Source organism: Carlito syrichta, unplaced genomic scaffold (genome assembly GCF_000164805.1).
Source record: "Carlito syrichta isolate Samal-C Ts95f unplaced genomic scaffold, Tarsius_syrichta-2.0.1 Scaffold305149, whole genome shotgun sequence".
Taxonomy (NCBI): Eukaryota; Metazoa; Chordata; class Mammalia; order Primates; family Tarsiidae; genus Carlito; species Carlito syrichta.
In genome coordinates this window covers 441,940-466,212 of record NW_007249245.1, presented here as the reverse complement: position 1 = coordinate 466,212, position 24,273 = coordinate 441,940, and the positions used below count along the sequence as shown (strand labels likewise).

The window sequence follows — 24,273 nt, the reverse complement described above, 5'->3', positions numbered from 1 at the left end:
GGATGGGGAGACACCCCTTATCAACAAGGGTGCCTGAACAATGCATATTTGTATACCTAACCCTAACTGTACCCCACAATTTTAAAATAAAAAAGATGCTTAAAAAAAATATTCCAAAATAAATGTGAAAGGGTGAAATCCAAAACACTTCTGGTCCTAAGCATTTTAGATAAGGAACACTCAATCTGTACTTGAAAGTACAAAGGATGTCTTTAAATACTACAGTGAGTAAGCTTTTCTATGAAATTAAATTTTCAATAAATCATCCAAGTACTTATTGCGATTATTAGCGGGGTGCTGCAAATCATTCAGAAATGTAGGAACTCTCACTCTAATTGAAATTAATCTGTACAACAATGAAAAATACAGTACTGAAAAGAAATGAATAATCCTTGATACATGGTACAGGAATGTCTATCAATTTCCCTTCCTGGATCTTTGTTTAAGGGTGAAGACTGGGATTTTCTGAACCTACCTCTTTGAAGACTTTCACTATTTTTTTTTTTTTTGAGTTGGAGTCTCACTCTGTCACCCAGACTGGAGTGCAGTGGCTGCTCCCAGCCACCGCAGCCTCGACCTGCTAGGCTCCGGCGATCCTTCCGCCTCAGCCTTCTGAGTAGCCGGAATTACAGGCATATGCTACCACGCCCGGCTGATTCTTTGATTTATTGTAGAGATGCGGTCTCGCTGCCCAAGTGGGTCTCGAACCCGCGGGCTCAGGCAATCCACTCACCTCAGCCTCCCAAAGGCACGGGATTACAGGCTGAGCCACCGAGCCCAGCTGACTTTCACTATTTTAATCCATTGCCCTTTCCAGTCCAAGTAGATTTCTGAATTTTACATTGCGCTTCCTAGTTGGATAAGTGTTTATGTAAAAAGGACTTAATTACTTAAGAAGGAGGGTTTTGTCATTTGCTAGTAAGTAAGATAGCGGGTTTAAGCAATTTACCGAGTTTATTTTCATGTGAAAATACTGCTAAAAGTTAGAAGTTATGTACTTTTTAATTTTTTTGTGAATTCTTAAAAGGAATCATTAGAAACATAGTAGACTAGAACATATATGATAAAAATTACTTTGTAACCAGATGTGGTGGCTCACATATATAATCCCAGAACTTTGGGAGGCTAAAGTGATCACTTGATGCCAGAAAGGAAGATGAGACTGGGCAACATAGTGAGACCCCTATCTACAAAAAAATAAGTAAATAAATAAGCTGGGTGTGGTGGTACATGCCATAGTTCCAGCCTTGGGAGGTTAAAATTGGAGGGCTGCTTGAGCCCAGGAGTTGGAGGTACAGTGAGAATGATCATGTCACTGCACTCCAGCCTGGGTGACAGAGCAAGATTGTCTCTCTCTCTCTCTCTCTCTCTTTCAGAAGAAAAAAAAAATACTTTGGGTCATCTAATTCATAATTAGGCACTCTTAATATAAACATATACATACTTGTAAAAGCAACTCACAGGCATAAGTTGACATAAATGAATATACGTTGACAGTCAACTAAGGAGACAAAGAAATTTAAATAAGTACTTTGCATTTAAAGACATAAAAAGCTCTCAACTACCTATCAAACGAATGTTCCACCAGAGGGTGTAGTCTGCGTTTATTCCCTTTGCAGTCAATTTACTTAGTACATGCACCTGAATAGTCACACAAAAACTATATTTTTGTAGACTGATTTACAACATCCTACTGGCTTTCATTTTTATTCCAAGGAAGTTTTGTTTTTATATTTTATGTTTGTCAATCAAATTCAGAGTGATTTCCAACACTTTTGTTTTCCAAATTAATGCCTTAACACAATTTGTAAAGAAACTGTAAGCAAATAATCTAGATTTGTTAGGGACATTTGCTATGAATGCTGAATTAAGGCTTTACTACAGCCAAGAATCCTTTAGCAAAGCAATTGTTTCTTAGCAATAAAGACAATCTCACAAATACTCTACAACTAGGTTGTATAAACTGAGATTTCTTTAAGTAAACCTCATCTGTAATGAATTTGAAAATACTCAATTATTTTAATGGGAATAATTGCAGCTAACAGTTATTAGCTCCAAAATAAAATGTTTATTTCAATAGCAGATTTACAAAATTGGTTTACCTCCAGAACCTCACTTAATGAATGAGAACATTTTGTTAGACATGCTGATTTACTAAGAGGTGTGTATTCACAAATTTATCCAGCAATAAATGTAACAACCATATGAAATAATGAATGAGGACAATGGCCTTTTTCCTTGCAAAATATGTACTGTATCGAAATCATATTGGCTTATGTCTGTAAGTCGGAAACACGTAGGAGTATCTGATATCAAGGCTTAGGCGGTGGTGAAAACTCACATCCCTACAGTCAGGGGAGCCAGAGCTTCCGCCACGTAGAACATTTGGTCTCTCCTGACTCTTCATCTTTTCCCTCCCTTCTCCTGGAAAAGGGGACAGCCTTGTCTGTTATTGCTTTTACTGGGGGTAATATAAGCAGGATGCTGTCACCAGGAAGTACCGGTCATCACAGAGCAACACAGAAAGCAGCATAACACAGGCTGATGCAAAAGGAATTCAACATGTCAAGATGCATTATTCAGTAACTAGGTGACACATGAATACACACTCAAGATCAATTTGTAAGGAACTATATCAAAGGTACAGTCGTGTGTCCCCTGAGGACAGGGATATGTTCTGAGAAATGTGGCTTTAGGTGATTGTGTCGTTGTGCAAACATCATGGGATATAACTCCATAAACCTAGATGGTGCAGCCTACTACACACCTCAGCTATATGGTAGAGCCTACTGCTTCTTGGTTACACACCTGGACAGCATGTGACTACACTGAATACTGTAGGCAACTGTAACACAATGACAAGTAGTTATGCATCTAAACATAGAAAAGGTACCGTAAAGATACAGTATAAAAGATCAAAATGGTATACCTGCATAGGGCACTTACCAGGAACGGATTCTGCAGTACGGGGATCTATCTGCTCCAGGCAAGTCAAGTGAGAGGTGAGTGAATGTGAAGGCCTCAGACATTACCGTAAGCTACTGAAAACTATGTATACACACTGTTCACTTAGGAGACACTAAATTTCTAAAATAAATTTTTCTTTCCTCAATAATAAATTAACCTTGGGTTGCTATAACATTTTTGTTCTTTAAACTTTTAACAGCGTCTTAACTTTTTGACTCTTTGGTAATAACACTTAGCTTAAAACACAGGCTGGGCACGGTGGGCCTGTAATCCCAGTACTTTGGGAGGCCAAGGTGAGCAGATTGCCTGAGCCCATGGGTTCAAGGACAGCTTGGGCAACTTGTCAAGACCTCATCTCTACAATAAGTCAAAAAAGTAGCCGGGCATGGTGGTGCACGCCTGTAGTTCCGGCTCCTTGGAAGGCTGAGGCAGAAGGATTGCCGGAGCCCAGCAGGTCGATGCTGGGTGGCTGTGAGCAAGCTACTGCACTCCAGCCTGGGTGACGGAGTGAGACTCCAACTCAAAAAAAAAAAAAAAGAAAAACACAAATGCATTTATAACTGCACAAAAAAGTTTATTTCTTATAGCCTTATTCTATAAGATTCTATCTAAAAATTACTTTTTTTCTTTTGAAACTTTTTGTCAAAATTAAGTCACAAACACACGTATTAGCTTAGGCCTTACAGGGTCAGGATTATCAATATCTCTTCCACCTCCACATCATGTCCCACTGGAAGGTCTGGGGCAGTAACATACACGAAGCTGTCTTCTCCTTGGACAACAAATGCCTTCTCCTGGAATACCCACCAAAGGACAGGCCTAAGGCTGTTTCACAGCTTTTTTTTTTTTTAAGCAAGCAGAACGAGTACATGCTAAAATAACGATTAAAAGTATAGTAAATACATAAACCTGTAACAGTCATTTGCTATCATTATCTAGTGGTATGTACTGTATGGAATTATACATGTTGGACTTTTCTATGACTGGCAGCACAGTCCTGGTGCGTTTATACCAGCATCACCATAAACAGGTAAGTACTGCGTTGTCCTGTGACATGATGGTGACTGAAATGTTATTGTGTGGCGACTGACTGTTTCTATGCTCACTAGGGCCTGTCGTTTCACACAGCAGGCATGTGAGATCCTCAGTCTAACTCCTCACACACAATCTGTGCCTTCTTACCAATGAAGCAACAGATGCAGCTACAATACATCCCTTCATTTCCTCAAGGCCGACAGAAAGAGGGGGTATAAACATATTTTTCTTTCTTTCTTTTTTTTATGAGACAGGGTCTCTCTCTCTCTCTCTCTCTCTCTCTCTCTCTCTCTCTCTCTCTCTCTCTCTCTCAGTCAGGCTGGGGTACACTGGTATGATCACAGTTCACTGCAGCCTCGAACTCCTAGGTGAACATCACCATGCTTGACTAATTTTTTTAAAAATATTTTGTAGAGACAGGGTCTCGCTATGCTGCCCAGGCTGTTCTTGAACTCCTGGCCTCAAGTAATCCTCCTACCTCAGGCTCCCAAAGTGCTGAGATTATAGGCATAAGCCACACCATGCCCAGCCCTAAGTCCGGACGTATGCCCACAACAAGAATTTACCCCGTCTTACATTTTGAAAATATTCAGATTTTGAAAAAATTACCCTGTGCAGTGTTTAAGAATGTGAGCTGGAGTTAGGGTTAACCACTCTGTTTCCTCCTCTGTAAGATGGGACGATATTTCTATAAGACTATTCATATTCCTGTACCTCAAAGAAAGAGAGGTTATCATGCAATACTGATCTGACCATCTCTTTATCATTTTTTAGTGATCAAAGGTCTGCTACATATCTTTCTAGGGACTGTGAGTTTTCCCAGTGTTGCTTAAGATGCTGGGGATAGTGGGGGTGGGGGTGTGGTAGGTGGAGGCATGCATTTTAAAAAATGCTCAAGCCAAACGTGTTACTGATCTCATTTCCTAAACATTTCTTCTAATTCACAAAATATTTTGCTCATTGCCTTTTCATTTCATTTCGCTCCAGTTGCATGTGCTTTGCTTTTGATGTGGCACACACTTTGAAAACACATTATTAAACAGACAAGGCTGTCACCCCTGGAGTTGGCACTCTGTCCCCTGCTTATTCTTAACAAATCCCCCTTTGTGTTCTTTTGTGCAGAAGTGATTAATCATTTCAACTATCCAAGGGCTGCTGACAATCGTTCTGGATGATGCCAGCTATTCTGACCCCCTTTCCCCCCATCCACATGGTTTTTAACATGCTAGGAATCTGCTCTGGGGTCTTTATTCGTATCCCAGTGGGCTCCCCATTTCATACAATAGCTAGTGAACCTCCGAAAGAGCTCCGTTTTGATTTCTTGCCTTTTTCCAGGGTTCAGAGTTGGGGGTGTGTGTGAAGGGGGTCGTGACAGACTTCAATGAGAAGACAAGGAAAATGAAAGTTTAAAAGTCAGAATGATGAACGCTTATTCTGTAGGCCAGATGGGAGGTTTTTATCTCATCTGGAGAGAACCTGTTGCACCTCATTTTTCTGTGCAGTATCGTCTTCACTGTGTTGTGCCTGGGTTTTCTGTCTGCCTTTTTTTCCGCTTTCTCCTTGGTTATCAGCAACAGAGTTTTCAATTGGCTTTGAGTCACCAGGCTCTTAATCTGCAACTTGGTTTCCAAAGATGCAGCCTAGGTAGGTTTTAGGGCAGGGGGGTTGGTCATTTTTTATATAAACTTTTATGAACATTTTTAGCTAACTTTAAAGGTTCTATTTTTAAAAGCATATCGTTTCACCCCACTCCCTTTCTCCCCATCCCCACTGCTAACCTGAAGTCAAAACCATGTTTAAAGAACTGACCAAAAATACTTAGGGCACAAGTTATTACCGGAGAAGGGAAAGCTAAAATAATTCATAAAGTAAATATGCAGATACAAGTATTCTGATAATGTTAAGTTAATTAGCATAGAATCCCAAGGTGATTTTTTAAAGTATGTGTATTTTATATGCAGAAATAAATCTATATTTGAGACTATTAAAAAGATATTTACAGGTAGCCGAGAAATAGAGTTTTAAATTGATGCATTATATATCAATAATAAGCATGCTGATCTAACAATTTTTAATTAGGTCTCAAAAATCTAATCAATGTTCGTCTTAAAAAAATGAGAATATAAAATTCTTAATATCTTTAATTCCACAGAACCACAAACCTCTGTTTAGAGTTACAACAAAAAAATGAGGCACTAAAATGAAAACTTAGCAATGAAAAAGTTATAAGCAATGAACTGCCCATACAATAAAATTTTTATAATTTTCTAGGAAATTCAGAAGAACTTCCCCTGAAATGATACATTTACATACACAGGTATACTTATGTGGTATGTATGGGAGCTATGATAAATAAACTAAATCAGCTTAGTGCTAGCATATGACAAGTCTTTTCAACCTTAATGTCTGAAGACACATGAAGAGGCTCACCTCTCCTGATCTGACATCAGAAATTAAAGGGGTTTCCCAAAAGTGAAGGTGCCCAGGATCATATTTTTTCTAGAATTTCTGAGGTCTAAGTGGAACCAGGAATGAAACTATGTTTAAAAAAATAGTACATTTGGGAGGCTAAAAGAACCTCAACACTGGGATACCTATTCTGAGATTATGGGCTATGTGAACCACTTCAAAAATCAGAACAAAGCAACGTGCAAAGAAATATGAAAGCATGCTCTAAAAGTTCTAGAAAATGTCTGAGTTGCAAACCCGACATTTTCTCAATACTTATGAGCAATGAAAACAAAGGAACATAAAATGAATCCAATGAGCATAAAACAAAGGAACTGTATACCTATACATCAAACTTATCAGAACTTATAAAACAACACATAAATGCAATGGCAAAGGAAAAAAATCCAGTTTCTAAGGTTTTTTTTAGGTTATAATGAACCAAATAATTATAGGATTATAAGAACTATAGGTAATTGTGTCTTATTGAAAATATGTGATTATCCAGATAGATGTTGCAATTTTTTAAGGCTTATATCTCTTTCATCCCCAAATTATCATTTTCTACCTTAGAAACTGCTTTTCTAAGATCTGTGTGTTTACAATAGTAATTTGCAGCAAATCAGTGTAATTTCACAACCCTTAATTTGAAAAAATAACAGAGAACACTGTGTGTGATTTTCATGATAATAAATACAATTTTAAAATGTATGTCTTGAGTTGATCACTTTGGATAGATGTGTCTTAATTGTTCCAAGAACTGCTTTACACAAAGCGTATTAGCAGTGGAAACAGCTTTGACTCCTAGCCCTTGGGTCCACCAGCAGCAAACATGGTAATTAACCAAATTATCCCTGCAAATGTATTATCCTGATTCCTTCAACTTGTACAATTCATTATCTATCAAAATGAAAAACTCAGTCTCATGAAAGATAATCAGGATACAAGTGGCAGGTACAAAAGATCCGAGCTTTCCTGACATGTGCATTAGCAGCAGCTGCAGGACTTCTTCCCATGTCTAGCCCTTGGGAACGAGCAGGTGAATTCTCACTGCTCTTGCATTTGTACTAATTGTATAATGTGTTCTAATGTTTCCAGGTAACACAACAGTCTTGGCAGTCCTTGGAGAGCTGATGTTTTAGGGGGTCAACGCCTTAAACCTTTTGTTGCCGCACTGGAAAGACAACAGTTGAAGAGCAAGAACAGATACTGAGCCCGAGGTCAAAGTCCTCCATTCATTGTTATTCATCCATTTATTCAGTATGTATTAAACGCTGACCAGTGCCAGTCATTGTGCTCGCCCCTGGAGGTAGACAGTGACAGCCCAATGAGAGATAAGAAAGACCATTATGTGGTAAGTGTTGTAATAAGAATAAAGGGTGCCCAGAGAAAAGAGAAGAGGAGCAGCTAACTCAGACTCTGGGAATCAGGAAGCCTTCCTGAAGGAAGTGACCTCTCAAGCAAGGCCTGGAAGATAAGCAGGAGGCATTCAGCCAAATTTGTGGTCAGGGGTAGGCAGACCATGTTCTGGGGGGAAGGAAGAGCAAGGGTTGGGCCCAGAGGTGAGGGTGAGAGCAGTGATAGCACCCTTGCAGAGTGGAGTGTGAAGTGTGAGGCGGAGAATGGCAAAAGATGACACTGGAACCATCTGTGGGGCCAGAGCATATATGACTTTGTAAACCACATCCAGGAGTCTGACTATCCTGAGCCCAGGGGAAGCCACAGAAATGTTTCCAGCAAACTTACGCTTTGGAAAGCTGATTTTGCTGGCCTTGTCCAGAGCTGGTTGCAGGCAGACAGGAGCCAGGGGACTGGTGAGTCATCTAGGAAAGGCTGGTGGACTGAACAAGGTGGTGGTCGGAAATGGAGACATGCGGACCCGCTTGAGGGAGATGGAGCTGACGGGACAAGCTTGGTGAGGACCTGAACATGGTAAGTGTGAGGAAGAAGAACCTAACGGCTTGGGCATCTGGACAATGACAATAATTACCCTGGAGGAGAAGCTGGTGGAGGTGCAAGGTGATCGTGAGGTGGAGGTGTCTATGACACATCTAAGTGAGCAATTTGGTGGCAGCTGGATAGGTGGGCATGAAACTTAGGAAACAGAGCTGGGTTTGAGACACACACTTGAAACCCATCACCACACTGGACGTTACCAGACTCAAGGGAACCCATAGCATGCAAGAAGAGAAGAGAGCTAGGATAGACCCTGAGGAACACCAACATCCAGAGACAGTTACAGGAAGCGCAGTCCACGAGGAGACCAAGAAGAAACAGCCACAACGTTGATTAAACCCAGGAAGGTGTGGTAGGAGAGATGCCAAGGGCATGAGCATTTTAACATGGATTCTGCGGTGAGCAACATCAAATGCCCACCAAGACATCAAATGCGGGGTGGTCTCTGCCCTTCTGATAAGCAGGTTTGGGGTGATGACCTCAGGAAAAATCATTTCAGAAAAGACCGTGATAGGGGAGAAAACAGACAGTAGTGAGCGGAAGGGAAACTGGAGGTGGAGATGCAAGGAGACTTTGGCCAGGAAGGTCTATCTAGGAAGGCTGAAAGAGCTGTAGGAACTACAGCGCAAGATGGGGATGATTTGTACATGTTTACCCTGAGGATAAGAAACTAGCAGGGAGACACAGAAGAGAGGAGAAAGAGAAGGTGCCTGCTTGCTCCTGAGCTGGCTGCAGCAGTGCCCACTTTGCTCTCAGCACTGAGAACAGAGCCTGGCACACTGACTGACTGAAGCCACTGGCCCAGGGGTGCCTACTGGATGGCTTCCATTTCCTCAGAGAGGAGATGGTAAAGTATCTGCAGAGGGTAAGGAGGAGGTGCTGGTGTCACAGGTGTGCAGCAAGTGGGGATGGTCTAAGCAGGCATTCCCAACAGAAGCCACACACAACTGGTTCCCGGGGATGAAAGAATCTTACTCTGAGCAACCCCCTCGCGTCACCTCCCACTGTGAGAGATTTTCTGTCCTCTCAATAAATCCTGCTTTCTAAAAAAAAAAAGAAATAATCTTACTGTGTATAAAGCACAGATGTACACACCACACACAAACAGTACAGTATCTCTGTGGTATTAGGATTTCATGGGGGAGTAACTAAGAAAAATATATCCAAAAAGGTTCTTTAGGAGGTTGATGATGAAAAAACATTGGGAAATGCCAACTAGGGAAAGTAAAAAGACCACAGGACACACAACAGTCAGTACTGCCTAGTGAATACCATGGTGATTGTGAGAGCTAGTGGGGAATAAGCCACTCTTTAAGGGAGAGCACAGTTTGGCTCCTGTGATCCTGTCCTGGCAATGGAATCCAGCATAAACCAGGGGTTACAACCGGCGGGGTGCCAAGAGGGATCCATGATCCAGCCCTCCAATGCTGGTTGCCAGACAGGAGATGTCACCGCTCCATCCTGTATGTACTGGAGTGATGCAGGAGTGGTGCAGATCAGAGAGTAGACAAGGCATTAAGCATGGACACGTGTATGGCTAGCAGAGCCTGTCAACAGAGGGACCTGCCTTGAAGGAGGGACCTACCTTGAAGGAGGGCAATGCCTCAGTTCGGCTATCCCAGCCACAGGCTGAAATGAGCAAAGTGTCTGGGAAGAAAGATGGCAGTGTCCTTAGGGAATTTGATGGTGGCCGTAATGGGACTGTAAGGTCTTTGGTGAATTATTCTCAAGGATCTGTTTACAAGGACCAATTGCCTGATAGGATTTCTAGGTCAGAGTGAAAAGCAAAAAATGTCAGGTAGAGGTGGAGGACACAGGGTCCTTCATGCTAGGAATTTTATGACATGAAATTACACACACACAACACACATACATACATTCACACTCCAAACATACTTATGCAAACAAATAGAACTTATTTGCTTTCATATTTTAAGTACTAACATCACTTTAGCAGATATTTCAATGTCTCTATAGTTAGTCCTCACTTAAGGTTGTAGCTAAGTTATTGGAAACTGTGACTTAAAGCAAATGTTATATAACAAAACCAATTTTCCCAGAGACTGACATAAACAAAGAGTTACGCTCCTAATGCATGTGTCTGATCACAAAAATACCACCAAACTTCTACATAAACACCAAAACACTTCTAATATTAAACATCAAAATAAATGTGAGCTATGTTTATATTTCATAACAGTTTATAAGAAGTAAGATCAATACCCCATTTTTGGTAAATCAGTGAGTGACGGTGGTCAAGCAGTTGGTGGGTTAAATCAAAGAATAAACATTTGCAAAGTACAAATTGTAAGTAGTACCTCTTCCTGCCACACAGCTCAAACACAGCCACAGATAGGGTGGGCTAGCTGAGGGTTTTAGTACATCTTGTTTGTTGCCACTCATTTGCATGATTACTGTAGACTTTATGAATTTTTGTTTTACAATCATTTATATTAATTCATTCATTTTCCAATCCACTTCAGGGTGGTGGGTAGCCAGAGACTGTTCCGGCAGCTTAGGTTGCCAGGACGGAGGACAACTCACACACACACACTCACAGCAGAACTGTGCAGACACGCTTACTCATCTAAAATACACACCTTTGAGAAGAACATGTAAATTCTACACAGACAGTGGCCCAGTGTCCTCATGTTGGAATCAGTTTTTTTCCCCTCATCAATGTTACAACGAAACGACATTAGACAAAATGAAGTTATTTAAGGACCTGCAGTATGCAGGTCCTTAATCAGCACTCTATAAATTTTTTTTAATGCCTTAAAATATAATAACTACAAAAACAATTTTCAGTTCTGAGCTCCAGTAATTTTTCAAAGCCTGATGAATATATATGGTTATAGTAAGTAAGAAAACAGGAAAGAAAAAATAAAACTGAATTGGTTATCTTAAATGAAATCAACAAAAGACATTATAAACCAAACTAGCTGGCTAGTACTGAACACCAAAATTTCACTGTTGGAGAATAACGCTCAAATGAAACCCAGATTGCAAATAAGTTATACGTTTGGAGAATTTACAAACTTGAAAGTATTATCAGATACTATGATTTTACATGTATTAATGTTTTCAACTCCATATTGTAAAAAAATAAAATAACACTGAGAGGACAAACCCCATTCATAGATAAAAATAAACATTTTCACTTTTGGTTTGACATGATTCATGCTTAAGTCTTTATTTTTTTGAAAATGGTCACTCAAACATAAAGAAGAAAAACTATAAAGACACGGATACCTGAATGGAATATATGAATGAAAAGTGTGGTCAAAGGGGCCCCAAGGAGCTGGGGCCAGTAAGGTTGCTGCTTTCAGCTCTAATCCCAGCTTTCTTTCTTTTTTTTCTTTTTTTTTTGAGTTGGTATCTCACTCTGTCGCCCAGACTGGAGTGCAGTGGCCGCTCCCGGCCACCACAGCCTCAACCTGCTGGTCTCCAGTGATCCTTCCGCCTCAGCCTTCCAAGTAGCTGGAATTACAGGCATGCGCTACCACGCCCGGCTGATTTTTTTGTTGTTGTTGTTGTTGTTTTTTTGTTTTTTTGAGTTGGAGTCTCACTCTGTCGCCCAGACTGGAGTGCAGTGGCTGCTCCCGGCCACCGCAGCCTCAACCTGCTGGGCTCCGGCGATCCTTCCACCTCAGCCTTCCGAGTAGCCGGAATTACAGGTGCGCACTATCACACCCGGCTAATTTTTTGATTTTATTGTAGAGATGAGGTCTCACCTTCTCAGGCGGGTCTCGAACCCGCAGGCTCAGGCAATCCACTCACCTCAGCCTCCCAAAGGCGTGGGATTACAGGCTGAGCCACCTGGCCCGGCTTGATTTTTTGATTTATTGTAGAGATGAGGTCTCGCTGCCCAGGCGGGTCTCGAACCCGCAGGCTCAGGCAATTCACTCACCTCAGCCTCCCAAAGGCGCAGGATTACAGGCTGAGCCACCAAGCCCGGCTTAATCCCAGCTTCCTACCCTTTTCTTCTGTGTTGCAGGGGCTGGACTCTGCAGATCACCTTGGTAGGAAGTACTGCTGCTGAAAGGGGCACATCTCTATTTGTTTTCTCCCCTGCATTCTTCCTCTCGTTCACTCAGCCCACCTGTTCCTTCCGTGTGGTAGGTGTTCTAAGGCACTGAGCACATCTACTTCTATTTGAGGTACTTTTCTTAGTTCTGTTGGTGTACCTTGCCAGGCTACAGCGATAGAAAACATACAAAAATAAAGTCTTTATAATACCTCACTCCTCTATGTAGTGCTGAAGTTCTCCAAGTATCAAACAACAACAACAACAAAAGAAAAACCCAAAACAAAAACCTATGAAACTTTCACAGTAAAGTACTTAAAAATACCCATGAAAAGACATTGACTAAGATGGCAGGACCCACCTTTTACTGTCAGGGCAGAAATGATCATCTCACTGACTCTTAGATACATGGGCTGCTAACATTCCCTTGATCTTCTGTCCATATGGTTCCACGGATGCCTTTGTGATTTCTAATGGTGGGCATCAGAATGGGACAGCCATTTATTCTCGACATGAGCCTCTGGACTTCTGGGGATCCTTTGGGCATCACCCTAAAGCCTCTGGGCTCAGAACAGATTCAGAATTAGAATGGTCTCCTGCCCCACCTGTCAGAAGTTGAGCACCTGTAGAATCACTGCAGCCTATAGAGTGAAGCCACATGGCCCTGCAGCATAGGACAGGTTGCAAGCTGAAACACCTCACAGGCCCGAGGGCAACCTTGGCAGGTAGAAACAGAGCCACTTAGTCAGGGCTTTTGGTTTCAACCAAAAGGGCTAATCTAAAAGCATCTATTAAAAATGCCTCTACTGCTGTAAAATAAGATATAAAAATATGGTATTTCTGTCCCCAACCATTCAGACAGCCAGATGCAAAAAGAAATCACAAAACAAAACACCACCAAGTGAACTAATTCACCTTGGCTTAGACTTATTGCAGGTTTTCTTGGTGAATTTCTCTAGGCTTCCATCATGTACACTTTTGTTTTGATTTTATTTTACTACAACAAGTAATGGAGTATACTCATGGGGCTCCCCTACAGTTTCACCTAGATTGATGTTGCCATGGGTGGGTGTCATATTGTTACGAATGAGATCTTCACTGTTGGAAACAAATGAAATATGTAACAAGGAAACAGTATGTGCTGTTTAAAAGCCCGTTTGGGTCTGAAGCAGGAGAGATTTGACCTAGGTCCAGCTCCGCAAATGACCCAAATAGGTCACTGAAAACAAGTCATCTCTTTGTTCTGTTTTCCAGTAGGCATTGAGTGGCTAATATGTTTTCATTTGGGTGAAGGACCGTGCAGACTTTTTTTAGCACAAGGCCTCTCTTGTCCCACCATCCAGGGGCTGCACATGTGAGGGTCCGGCATGATATGCATTTCCTGTGCCAGTGCTCTCAACTCACAATTCTCCCAGGACCATAAACAGGAAAACACCTTACCCAGGACACCAAGACGCTCCTTGGTTTCTGAAAAACCAAGGAAAAAAAACGAGTTCCCTATATTTTCCTGAGGCCTGTTCAATTATGGCATCAAGAAACTGCTTTGGATCTCTGAAATTTAAATGAGTACCATTTACCTCATTCACATAAACAGAAATATAACTCTATGCAAATACTCACTGTGACTATTTCAAAGTCCACTGGAAATAAATTAGTGACTAAAGATGAAAGCAAAGAACGTAATCCACTCAGATGTTGCACTGGAATTGTCTCTAAATTCATTCCTTAAGTCCAAACCAGAGTCTCAAACACCAGTCTTTTATTACAAAGAGACTCTGTATGCCGTCTGAAGCCATCTTGCATAAAACTTGTGCATTCTGGATTCCAGCCCTGCACCCCCACACCCATTAAGTTGTAAACAAATTTTATTTGCTGAACAAATGTTAATGCCGTTCCACCTTAATGGATAATGCTATGGAAAACACCTAAGTATTACAGCACTGGAACCTTTAAGGATGAAATATAGTGTAGCTTAGAAAACTGCCTGTTACAAACATATGTCAGCCATGTGGGCTTCTAGCCCTGATCGCCCATCTTCACAGAACTCAGGTATAATTTCTCCCTCGGTTAAAAGAATTTTGCAATAACACACAGATTTATTAGGTCCCGAGATTAAAACTCTCTGAGTAAGAATAAAAATAATTATATGGTAGAACACAATGTAATATTCAAATGACTTGAAAACAGTCACCTCAGCAAAAATAAGAGAGAGGCGAGGGGAAGAAGTTAAAGATGAGGTTGATAACACTGGCCGTAAAACCTCTATGAGTTTAAGTGCATAAATGTGTGATCTGGCACTTCCGAATCATAAACATGTGGAAACGGGAAACCTCCTGTTCACAGCAAAATGCCTGAGTGGTTTCATGAATGAGCCAGGGGGACGTCATTTAGTAAGACAACACAGTAGCAGAGAGAGAGGCTGCTGGTGTGAGATGTCTTCCTTAAAATCCCAGTTCTACCCCCTGCTAGCTATGTGACCTTGGGCAAGTTGTGCTTGACTTCTCGCTTTCCTTTCCTCATCTGTAAAAGGGGGATGTTAACAAGTCTATCCCATGAGGCAGTTGTGATGGTTAAATGCACTAACGCGCGAGGGACCCACAACAGCGCCTCCTATTGCTATTGTATATGGGATATATTGTCACTGGAAAGGGGAGTTGAATGAAAACTCTTACCTTTCCTCACAAGAGGTCTCTAAACTCACTAACTGCACATTCTCAGTTTTCTCTAGTCTGGATTCTGCCCGCTCTACTCCACAGAAACAGCATGCAAAATGGTCACCAGTGACCTTACTCTAGTCTAATCTATTGGGTAGTTTTAGATTTTCATCTTTCTTTTCTCAGAGACTAAACACCATTGAGCTTGAAACTCTCTTTCCTTGGAGTCTATGACTTATCACTGTCATAATTTTCCCTCAGCGTTTTTGGCCACTCCCCCTCACTTCTATTTGCCAGAAACCTTCCTGTCTTTGCTATCTCAATGTTAGAATTTAGGCTCTCATTCTTTCTTGGTGTCTAGTCTTCACCAGGAAAATTTACTCATTTCTATGACTTTATTACCAATGACATGCTGATGTATCCAAAGTGTGGGCCTGCAGACCTCTGCTCTGACCTCCAAATCTGCATAGAGGGGATCCCAAAAAAACCCAGAATTATTTTTTGGAGGGTAGGCCCCTTGTAGATAGCCTTCAACCATTAGGTAAGTGTTCTAGGAACCCATTGGCATCAGTGTACCAGCTAATGTTGTTGTGAGAGACTGGGTTTGGTTTTAGTGAACTTTTTTGGGGGGCGGGGGGAGATTCTTTCAACGTGTTTGCACATTTCTAGACGGGTGATTTACAAGCGCACCTGTCCATACTGTGCTGAGTGTTTGGCAGGTTTTGACCAAAACAGCATCATCCCCGTGCCCCCGCCCTCCCTCTTTACCTGATCTCACCCTGAGCAACTTTTCTCTGTTTCCCCAGATGAAAAAAGTCCTCAAAGGGAAATGTTTTGCCAATGTTCAAGTGGCGAAACAAAAAATGACAGAAGCACTAAAGGGCATCAAAACTGATGAGTTCAAAGACCGTCTTGAGCAGTGGAAAAAGCATCTCAGTAGGTGGACTGCATTAAGTGGAAAGTACTTTGAAAGTGACTGAAGTTTAACCATGTAAGAATGAATATGCAATTGTTAACAAATAAATTCCGTTGGGGGGGTGCCTTCTTGTACATTATACTAGATTATTCATGTATACTTGACTATCTCAAAGGCACTTCAAACTCAGCATGTCTACAAATGAATTTATGATTCTCTTCCATCCCCAAAGCCAGGCTCTCCCTTAATGTTTTCCATGGCCTTTTGCTAAGCATCTCTCCCCTGTACTCCTGCAATAGCCTCCTACCTACTCTTGCTGCTTCTCCTCTTCCCCCTCGATCCATTCTCCATAGCAGCCAGAGTGGTACATTTGCAGTGCCAGTCTGATCATCCTGCTCTGCTCAAATGGCTGGCTGACTCCCCATCATATGGGATCTTGAGCATGGTAGAGAAGGCATAACATGATCCGGCTCCTTCGACCTCTGCCTAGCTCTGTCTGCCCACTGTCTAGTCACTTTGGACTTCCCTGTCCTCTCTCAGGGCCTCTAACAAGCCACATCCATCCTTTTCCTCTACTTGGAGGCTTCCCCATTCTTCTCCTTAGGATGATTTTTTATTCATTCTCCAACTATCGTTTCCAATGTCATTTCCCCAGGGAAGCCATTTCTGACCCCAAATTAGGTCGTGTACCCTATAGTGAGTGTTCATTAAACTCTAAGTGTGTATTACAGTTAACATTACATATTTATTTAAGTGATCTTAAAAAAAATAGTATATCTATCTCTTCCAGCAGACTGTCAGTTCCAAGAGGGCAAGAGGCCAATCTGTTTGGCACAGCATTTTTCGTCCAGTACCTCACGAGTGGAAAGGGTATGCATGTCCCAATTTTTATCATCTTAAGGTATTTTTAATGACCCTTCTATTCCTTCACAACAAGCAAAGAGTTATTAACTAAAAATGATGACTGCAACTAACACGTAGCCCTGGTGACTTTGCCCTCATTGAGTTTACCTGAACTGGTCACAAGGGCAGAGAAACTGATAAGGAAAACTGGGCCCCACAAAGACTATCCCTGGAAAGACAGTCCTAAAAAGACCAATAAATCATGTCCATGATTGATAGGAAATGGAATTTGTTTGTGAGCCATCACAACGATAGTCATCATTTTCTTTTAGAAAAAAATCTCTCCTTCCCTCCCTTTCTCCCTGTCTTACTCATTCAACAAAACAGTGAGTTTCAAATTCCAGACATTGGGGCCAATGTCTGAAAGGAATGCTGGTGCGTGACAGATATACAACAACTACTACAGGTTGTAATTAAAAAGGAGGCTTGTGCTCGTGTTTGGAGGATAAGAGGGGAAGGTGATCTTGGAGAACGGCTGATGTGAGTGAGACAGGGCGTAACCAAAAAGACATTCCAGGAAAAACTGGGACCACTGAAATGATCCTCTAGGAGCCCCCTAAGTATCAACAACTACTACTAACACCTCAGACTGATGGATGTGGCCCAACTAGATGTCACTGGCACCATCATCATGCCCATTTCTTCCACATCTATACTACCTTCTACCCTGGACTGCTCCTCATGGGTCTAGGAAGAGTGGAACTTGGAGTCCAGTTGCCTCTTAATCCAGCCACCATCTCCACTGCCCTCTTGATACATGCAGAAACTTCACCCTTGAGTATAGATAAAAATCAATGACCTGGCAGGGCTGTGTTTTCCCTTAGTTCCATGCCTGACTCACGGAGGGACATGGCAGGGCCAGCGTCAGTGGTGGGAGGTATTAGGAGTCATAAGGAAGGTAGGAGTGGGCTGGGAGGGCATGAGGCTCTCATCAGCTTTTTTCAGAAAAATATAAAGGTTTATAAACTCTTGCCTGTGGCATTCAGCTTTATTCTAATAGAATTTTACTCTATCTAAACGATATCCTTTTGGTATGTGAACTACTCAAGTCTTTATTCAAACTTCAAGCTCTGTAGAAAAGAAGGCCAAAGTACAGATTTCCTCCATGTTCTCAGAAAGGCCAAGAAAGGAGTAGAGGGGTCAAATTTTTCTAATTAGGGAATCCAAGGAGGGGATTGGTGTGTTCTGGTATTGTCATTTTGCAGATACAAACACCATAACCAATCACAGGAAGACGGCTTAAAAGTGAAACATTTGGACTCCAAACAGGAAAGAGTGTTGAAAAACAGAAAAATAGGAGAAGTTCATATCAGCATCTTGCACTACTTGTCGTTTAATATGCAATAAAGCCCTAGAAGAGAGATACTATAGATATAAAATATGTACTTTATTTAACATAGACTTAAACGACAGAAATGAAGCTGCCTGTTTTGACATTTAATTTCTGCATAAATCTCTGCCAGAAAAAGAGTCATAATAAATTCAACAAATCAAACTTGGATTAATTATTCTGGTCAACTTGAGAGTGAAAAAATTTATTTTTAATAATGCTTTCCAGAATGAAAAAAAGTTTGTTACTGTAAAATTTTAAACTAAATAATTATATTACTGCCCTCGAAGCACTAGCAATTTTTTAAAAAGTGTATAGGATATCCAATGGGTAGCACCATATTAAAATAAAATTTTGTGGGGTTTTTTCTTTTTTCTTTTTTTATAGCAAAATTCCATACCATCTGGTCAATTAGGTATTGGTGTGTGGCCCAGTATAATATCAACTTTTGGGAACTATAACTTATTAGGTTACTCTCCTGAAAAAAAAAATATGAGTGAAAATAAAATAAGGGTTGATGATGACATCCTGATAAGTCGGGAAAGCACTGACATGGTGGAACATCTCACCCTAAGTCAAACTGGGCATGAAACTGGTTCAGGAAGGGAATCCACACTAGACCTGATGGTGATGAAAAGATAGGGATCCAGAGAGTAACAGGGAGAATAACAACATGCAAAACAATATAGAAATGAATTTCCAGACTCTGAGCATCACCTCTTTGTCAAGTGCTTCTGATTCTAATTAAGTTTAGAAGAAAAATAACCAGGCAACTCCTGTCTGACTCAAAAAGTACAGACTATTAGAGGATGCTTTTAAACAGTAGGGTGATGAATGGGGTATCCAAACGAGAGCACCAACATATTTTTCATCTAAATTCTGTTCTTCTGTCTTCCAGCTGATCACTCTAATATAGTGTCACCTCAGCCTGTGCAAAGGCACCCCAGATGGGGTGCAACTCCTAGATTTCTAAAAGAAGTGTCTTTTAGTCAACGTCTGTGATTATCCTCAGAAAAGATAAATGCCAAACAACAAACAATGGGCTCCCTTTGATCATGGAGCCATGTTCCCTTTCTATATGAAATCCAGGTCCAACAAGTTGATAAGATTTTAGAATAATCTTACCCGAATTATTTCTTCAACACAGCTGTTGCTTTCGCCAGTTCTACTCTCCTGAAAGCAAAGGGAAAAAGATATTAAGCCTGGTGGAATAAATTTATGGTGACAAAGAGATGTCATGCAAGCTTCCAAGTTAGTGGGAAAAACATAATAGAATTTCTGGATGGAGGGAATGTCTAAACTGAGACTTACTGATAAGCTCTTTTCTTTAATGGCTGGTTTCTGTCACCACTGTTACTCTTCCTCTTTCCCTAGCCTGGAGCACCCCACATGCTGGCCTCAGCTCTGAGTTCTCTGAACACACTGACTTTAAGTGGGGCAGGCTCCCAGAAGTATAGAATGTGACCTGAAGGTGTGAGCTCCATGCACCTTGGGCTGCTCCATCGGAGTGTGGAAACTGTGGCCTCCGCTCTAATGGTGGATCCAGTTTATCCACCAAATGTGAGCTGTGAGCCTGACAAGTACAATGGTTCCTATGGCTTGAGTAAAAGTCTGGTAGTTGCACAGTCCTCAAAGCCTAGATGGACTGGTTTGATGGGCCGAAAACTGAAAGACCAAAAGGAGACACGTCCTCTGGACGCCGGCATGCCATGCTGGGTGTCATGCTCCAGAGTCACTTGTTCTGGGACTCACGCTGCCCAGTGCTGTGGAGATGTAAAGGGGCTCTGAGGTGTGGTGGCTTCAGGTCACACCCGACTCTGGGGAACATTCTAAGCTCCAGAGATACCGCTTGGTTACGGCTGGTTATACAGCCTGGATCACAGGATGTGGTTTTGTGGGGACACGAAAGCAGTGGATGCTGGTGCAAGTGCTCATTTGTGGTCTAAGGGAGATCACTTCTCTTGGACCTATAATTCAAGGATGGTGGCCGCACTCAGTGGGACATCCTGGAAAGAGGCTTTCTTGATGATTGCTTCTCCAAGCATGCTCTCCATCCTCCACCAGCAATGCTACCTGTACCTTTCCCAGTTTTCCAAGTTAATTCCAAGTCATCCTTGAACTGTGGCAGTTCAACCACAGCCTCCTCAGAGCAGCAATCCCCGAGCCTGGAGTATGCTCCTATAGCACTGACTCTCCTATAGCAGCATCTACTTCTTCATAGTCCTCACCATAACTGTAATTCAATAATGAACTCTCCAGTAATATCTCCTCCCTTTAGAACACATATGCCATGAATTCAGGGGCTCTCTTATCTTTCAGCAATGTACTCTACACAGTATAGAGTGTGTGCAATAAATAATAGCTAGTGGTCAGTGTATGAAGCAATGAAAGAATTTAATTCCTGAACTTCCGAGGCACATAGGCCTATCAGGTTCAGCTCTAGGACTTTTAAATATTACAAAGGCACTACGCACTACCAAAGACTTACCATTGCACCTTCCATGCCTAAGTATGCCACCCCACCACCTTCTCCTGGGGGTAGAGCATTTCCTCTGAAACATTCTACCCTTCACACTGGGTGAAGGAACAAAGAAAAAGAAGATATGTGAGGCTTGAACAGGTTCTCCTACCCAGAATTAGGGGATTTATCCAAGTGCACTGCTAAGGCCCAGAAAGCTTACAAAGACTGCTCTGGAAACAGTTGTATATATTTTCTTTTATACGTCTATTCTCCTAGTAAAACTGAGTTCATTTGTCAAAGGTATCTTATTACCAGGGTTTCTAAGAAGTTCATATACTTTGAGAAGTTTTTTTTTTTAATTGTGGTAAAATACACATAACATTTACCATTTTATCCATTTTAAAGTGTACAATTTACCAGCATTAAGTACATTCACAATGTCATGCGACCATTACCACTCTCTAGTTCTAGAACTTTTTCATCACCCCAAATGGAGATTCCACGCCCATCAGCCACTCAGTCCCCATTCTCCTTTACCCTCAGTCCCTAGAAACCACTGCTCTGCTTGCTGCCTCTATTGGTTTTTCTATTCTGGGTATTTCATGTACATGAAATCATACAATATGTGTTCTTTTGTGTCTGGTTACTTTTACTGAAGATAGTGTTCAAAGCTCACCCACACTGGAGCACGCATCAGTACTTCATTTCTTCCTTCCTTTCTTTTTCTTTTTTCCTTTCTTATTTTTTTTTTTTTCGAGTTGGAGTCTCACTCTGTCACCCAGGTTAGGGTGCAGTGGCATACTCACAGTCACCCCAGTGATGACCTGTTGGGCTCTGGCGGTCCTTCCACCTCAGTCTTCCAAGTAGCCAGAACTACAGGCATGCACTACCATGCCCGGCTGGTCTCAAACCTGCAGGCTCAGGCAATCTTCTCACCTGGGCCTCCCAAAGAGCTGGGATTACAGGCTTGAATCACCACGGCTGGCCCAATACTTCATTTCTTTTTATGACTGAACAATACTGCATTGCATGAATATACCACATATTGCTTATCCGTTCATCAATTGATGAACATCTTGGTTGTTTCCATCTTGGTTATTGTGAGAGTGCTTTTATGAATACTCATGTACAAGCTTTTGGTTTGAACACCTATTTTCAATTATTCTGTGTATAGAATTAGGAATTCTATATTAGAATAGTGGAATTGCTGAGTCACACAGTAACTGTATGTTTTAACTTTTTTTTTGTTTGTTTTGTTTTTGAGTTGGAGTCTCACTCTGTCACCCAGATTGGAGTGCAGTAGCCGCTCCCGGCCACCGCAGCCTCGACCTGCTGGGCTCCGGCGATCCTTCTGCCTCAGCCTTCCGAGTAGGTGGAACTACAGGTGCGTGCTACCACGCTCAGCTCATTTTTTATTTTATTGTAGAGATGAGGTCTCACCAAGTTGCCCAGGCGGGTCACGAACCGATGGGCTCAGGCAATCCACTCATCTCAGCCTCCCAAAGTGCTGGGATTACAGGGTGAGCCACCGAGCCTGGCTTGTTTTAACTTTTTAAGGAACCACAAAACGATTTTCCACATTGGCTGTACCATTTTACAGTCCCGTCATCAATGAAGAAGGGTTCTAATTTCTCCATTTCTTCAACAACAATTGTTATTTTATAATAGCCATCTAGTGGGTATAATGGTATCTCATTGTGGTTTTGATCTGTATTTTCTTAATGACTAAAGATATTGAGCATTTTTTCATGTGTTATTGACTATTTGTTATCTTCATTGAAGAAATGTTAATTCAAGTCCTTTGCCATTTAAAAAATTGGGTTGTTTGTTTTTATTGTTTTGTTATAAGAGTTTTTGGTATATTTTAGCTATTAAACATTCATTATATATATGACTTACAAATGTTTTCTTTCATTCTATGGGTTGTATTTTCACTCTGTTGATGGTGTTCATAGATGCACGGATTTTTAACCTTGAAAAAGTTCAATTTATCTGTGTTTTTCTTCTACTGTTTAGGTTTTTGGAATCATGTCTAAGAAAACATTGCTAAATCCAAGTCATGAAAATTTACTCTTATGCCTTCTTTCAGGAGTTTTACAGTTTTAGCTCTTTTGTTTAGGTCTTTGATACAACAGTCTAGGAACTTTTAGGTGATGTTTATTTTCTTATGGATTTCTGGTAAGCTTCAGTTAAAATAGGAACATGATCTTTTAGCTCCATTCTAGTCTCAGCATTAAAAGATCAGTAACAAAAAGTGCAAGGCATAGCCACTGTAACTAAGAATGCACGAATATAACATACATACCTATCCTCAGAGATCAAGAAAAACAGTGTTAAGTGTTGTGACAAGATGAGGACACAAATGCTTTTACTCCTATTTCATACCCTTTCCTCTATTCGTTCCTCCCCCTGTTTTCCCAAAAGCTTCAACTGGCAATGCATATCTTATAAGCTCTCACTCCCATCCCCAGATTGCTCTGGAAACTTTGCCATTCTGACGCTCCAATAAAATTAAATCAGAGAGCTCTTTTGGAGCCTGCCCCAAACCTGCCCCCTTTCTAGAGAAGCCTGAGGCCATTGTTGCAAAAGTCAAGTCTTGGTCAGGCCAGGACTTGCTGGTCCCTTGGAAGGACCTCCTTTGGCATTCATGGTGGGAAAGAGTGGTCTCAATTGGGAAACATATCATTAGTCATTTTTCTTACCCTACCTCCAACTCCCAACCAGCTCCTACTGTGCAACACGCTGCTGGCAAAGCAAATGCTAAATTCAGTGTACTTTCTGTTTTCTATCTTAAAACCATTAATCAAGAAAAACATGACTTCATGTTTTCCTGGTGAAATCACCCAGATACAACAAGACAGTAAAAAGGCTCTTCAAATTAAACTTTGGGTTTGATTTCTTAAAGTTAAGCCTCCCTGAATACTACACTTTAATTTCTTTTGATGTTATTTATACAAATGACAGGTTGCTCTTGTGATGTCTCCCCATATAATTCTATACATTTATATCACCCTACTCTGATAAGGAAATACACTGAGAAAAATGCAGGACGGACACCCTGTTAAATAGTTCCCTCATCACTAGAGACATATACAAGGGAGGACCCCCCCCCAAAACCCAGAGTTATCCTTTGGGAGGCAGGCTCCTAGTAGTATGCTTGGAATTTTTTCCTCCAGATCAAATGGTCAACCAAAGTTTTTATCTGGAAGTTTTTTGGTTGTTTTTTTTTTTTTTTTTTTGAGGTGGAGTCTCACTCCATTGCCCAGGCTGAAGGGCAGTGGCATACTCATGGACATCACAGCCTCAACCTGCTGGGCTCCAGCAATCCTTCCACCTCAGACTTCCAAGTAGCAGGAACTATAGGCACGTGCTACCACGCCCGGCTAATTTTTTTTTTTTTTTTTTTGAGTTGGAGTCTCACTCAGTCGCCCACACTGGAGTGCAGTGGCTGCTCCCGGCCACCGCAGCCTCGACCTGCTGGGCTCCGGCGATCCTTCCGCCTCAGCCTTCCAAGTAGCCGGAATTACAGGCGCACGCTACCACGCCCAGCTAATTTTTTGATTTATTGTAAGATGA

General features: G+C 41.5%; 1 protein-coding gene across 1 annotated transcript in view; it reads right to left on the bottom strand.

Moving 5' to 3' along the window:
- The window catches only part of AFF3 (AF4/FMR2 family member 3), a 478,579-nt gene that overhangs the window by 249,137 nt on the left and 205,169 nt on the right, over positions 1 to 24,273 (bottom strand). The window contains exon 8 of the mRNA XM_021714010.1: positions 19,362 to 19,409. Within this exon, the coding sequence (XP_021569685.1) occupies positions 19,362 to 19,409 (48 nt within the window). The remainder of the gene's footprint in view (positions 1 to 19,361; positions 19,410 to 24,273) is intronic.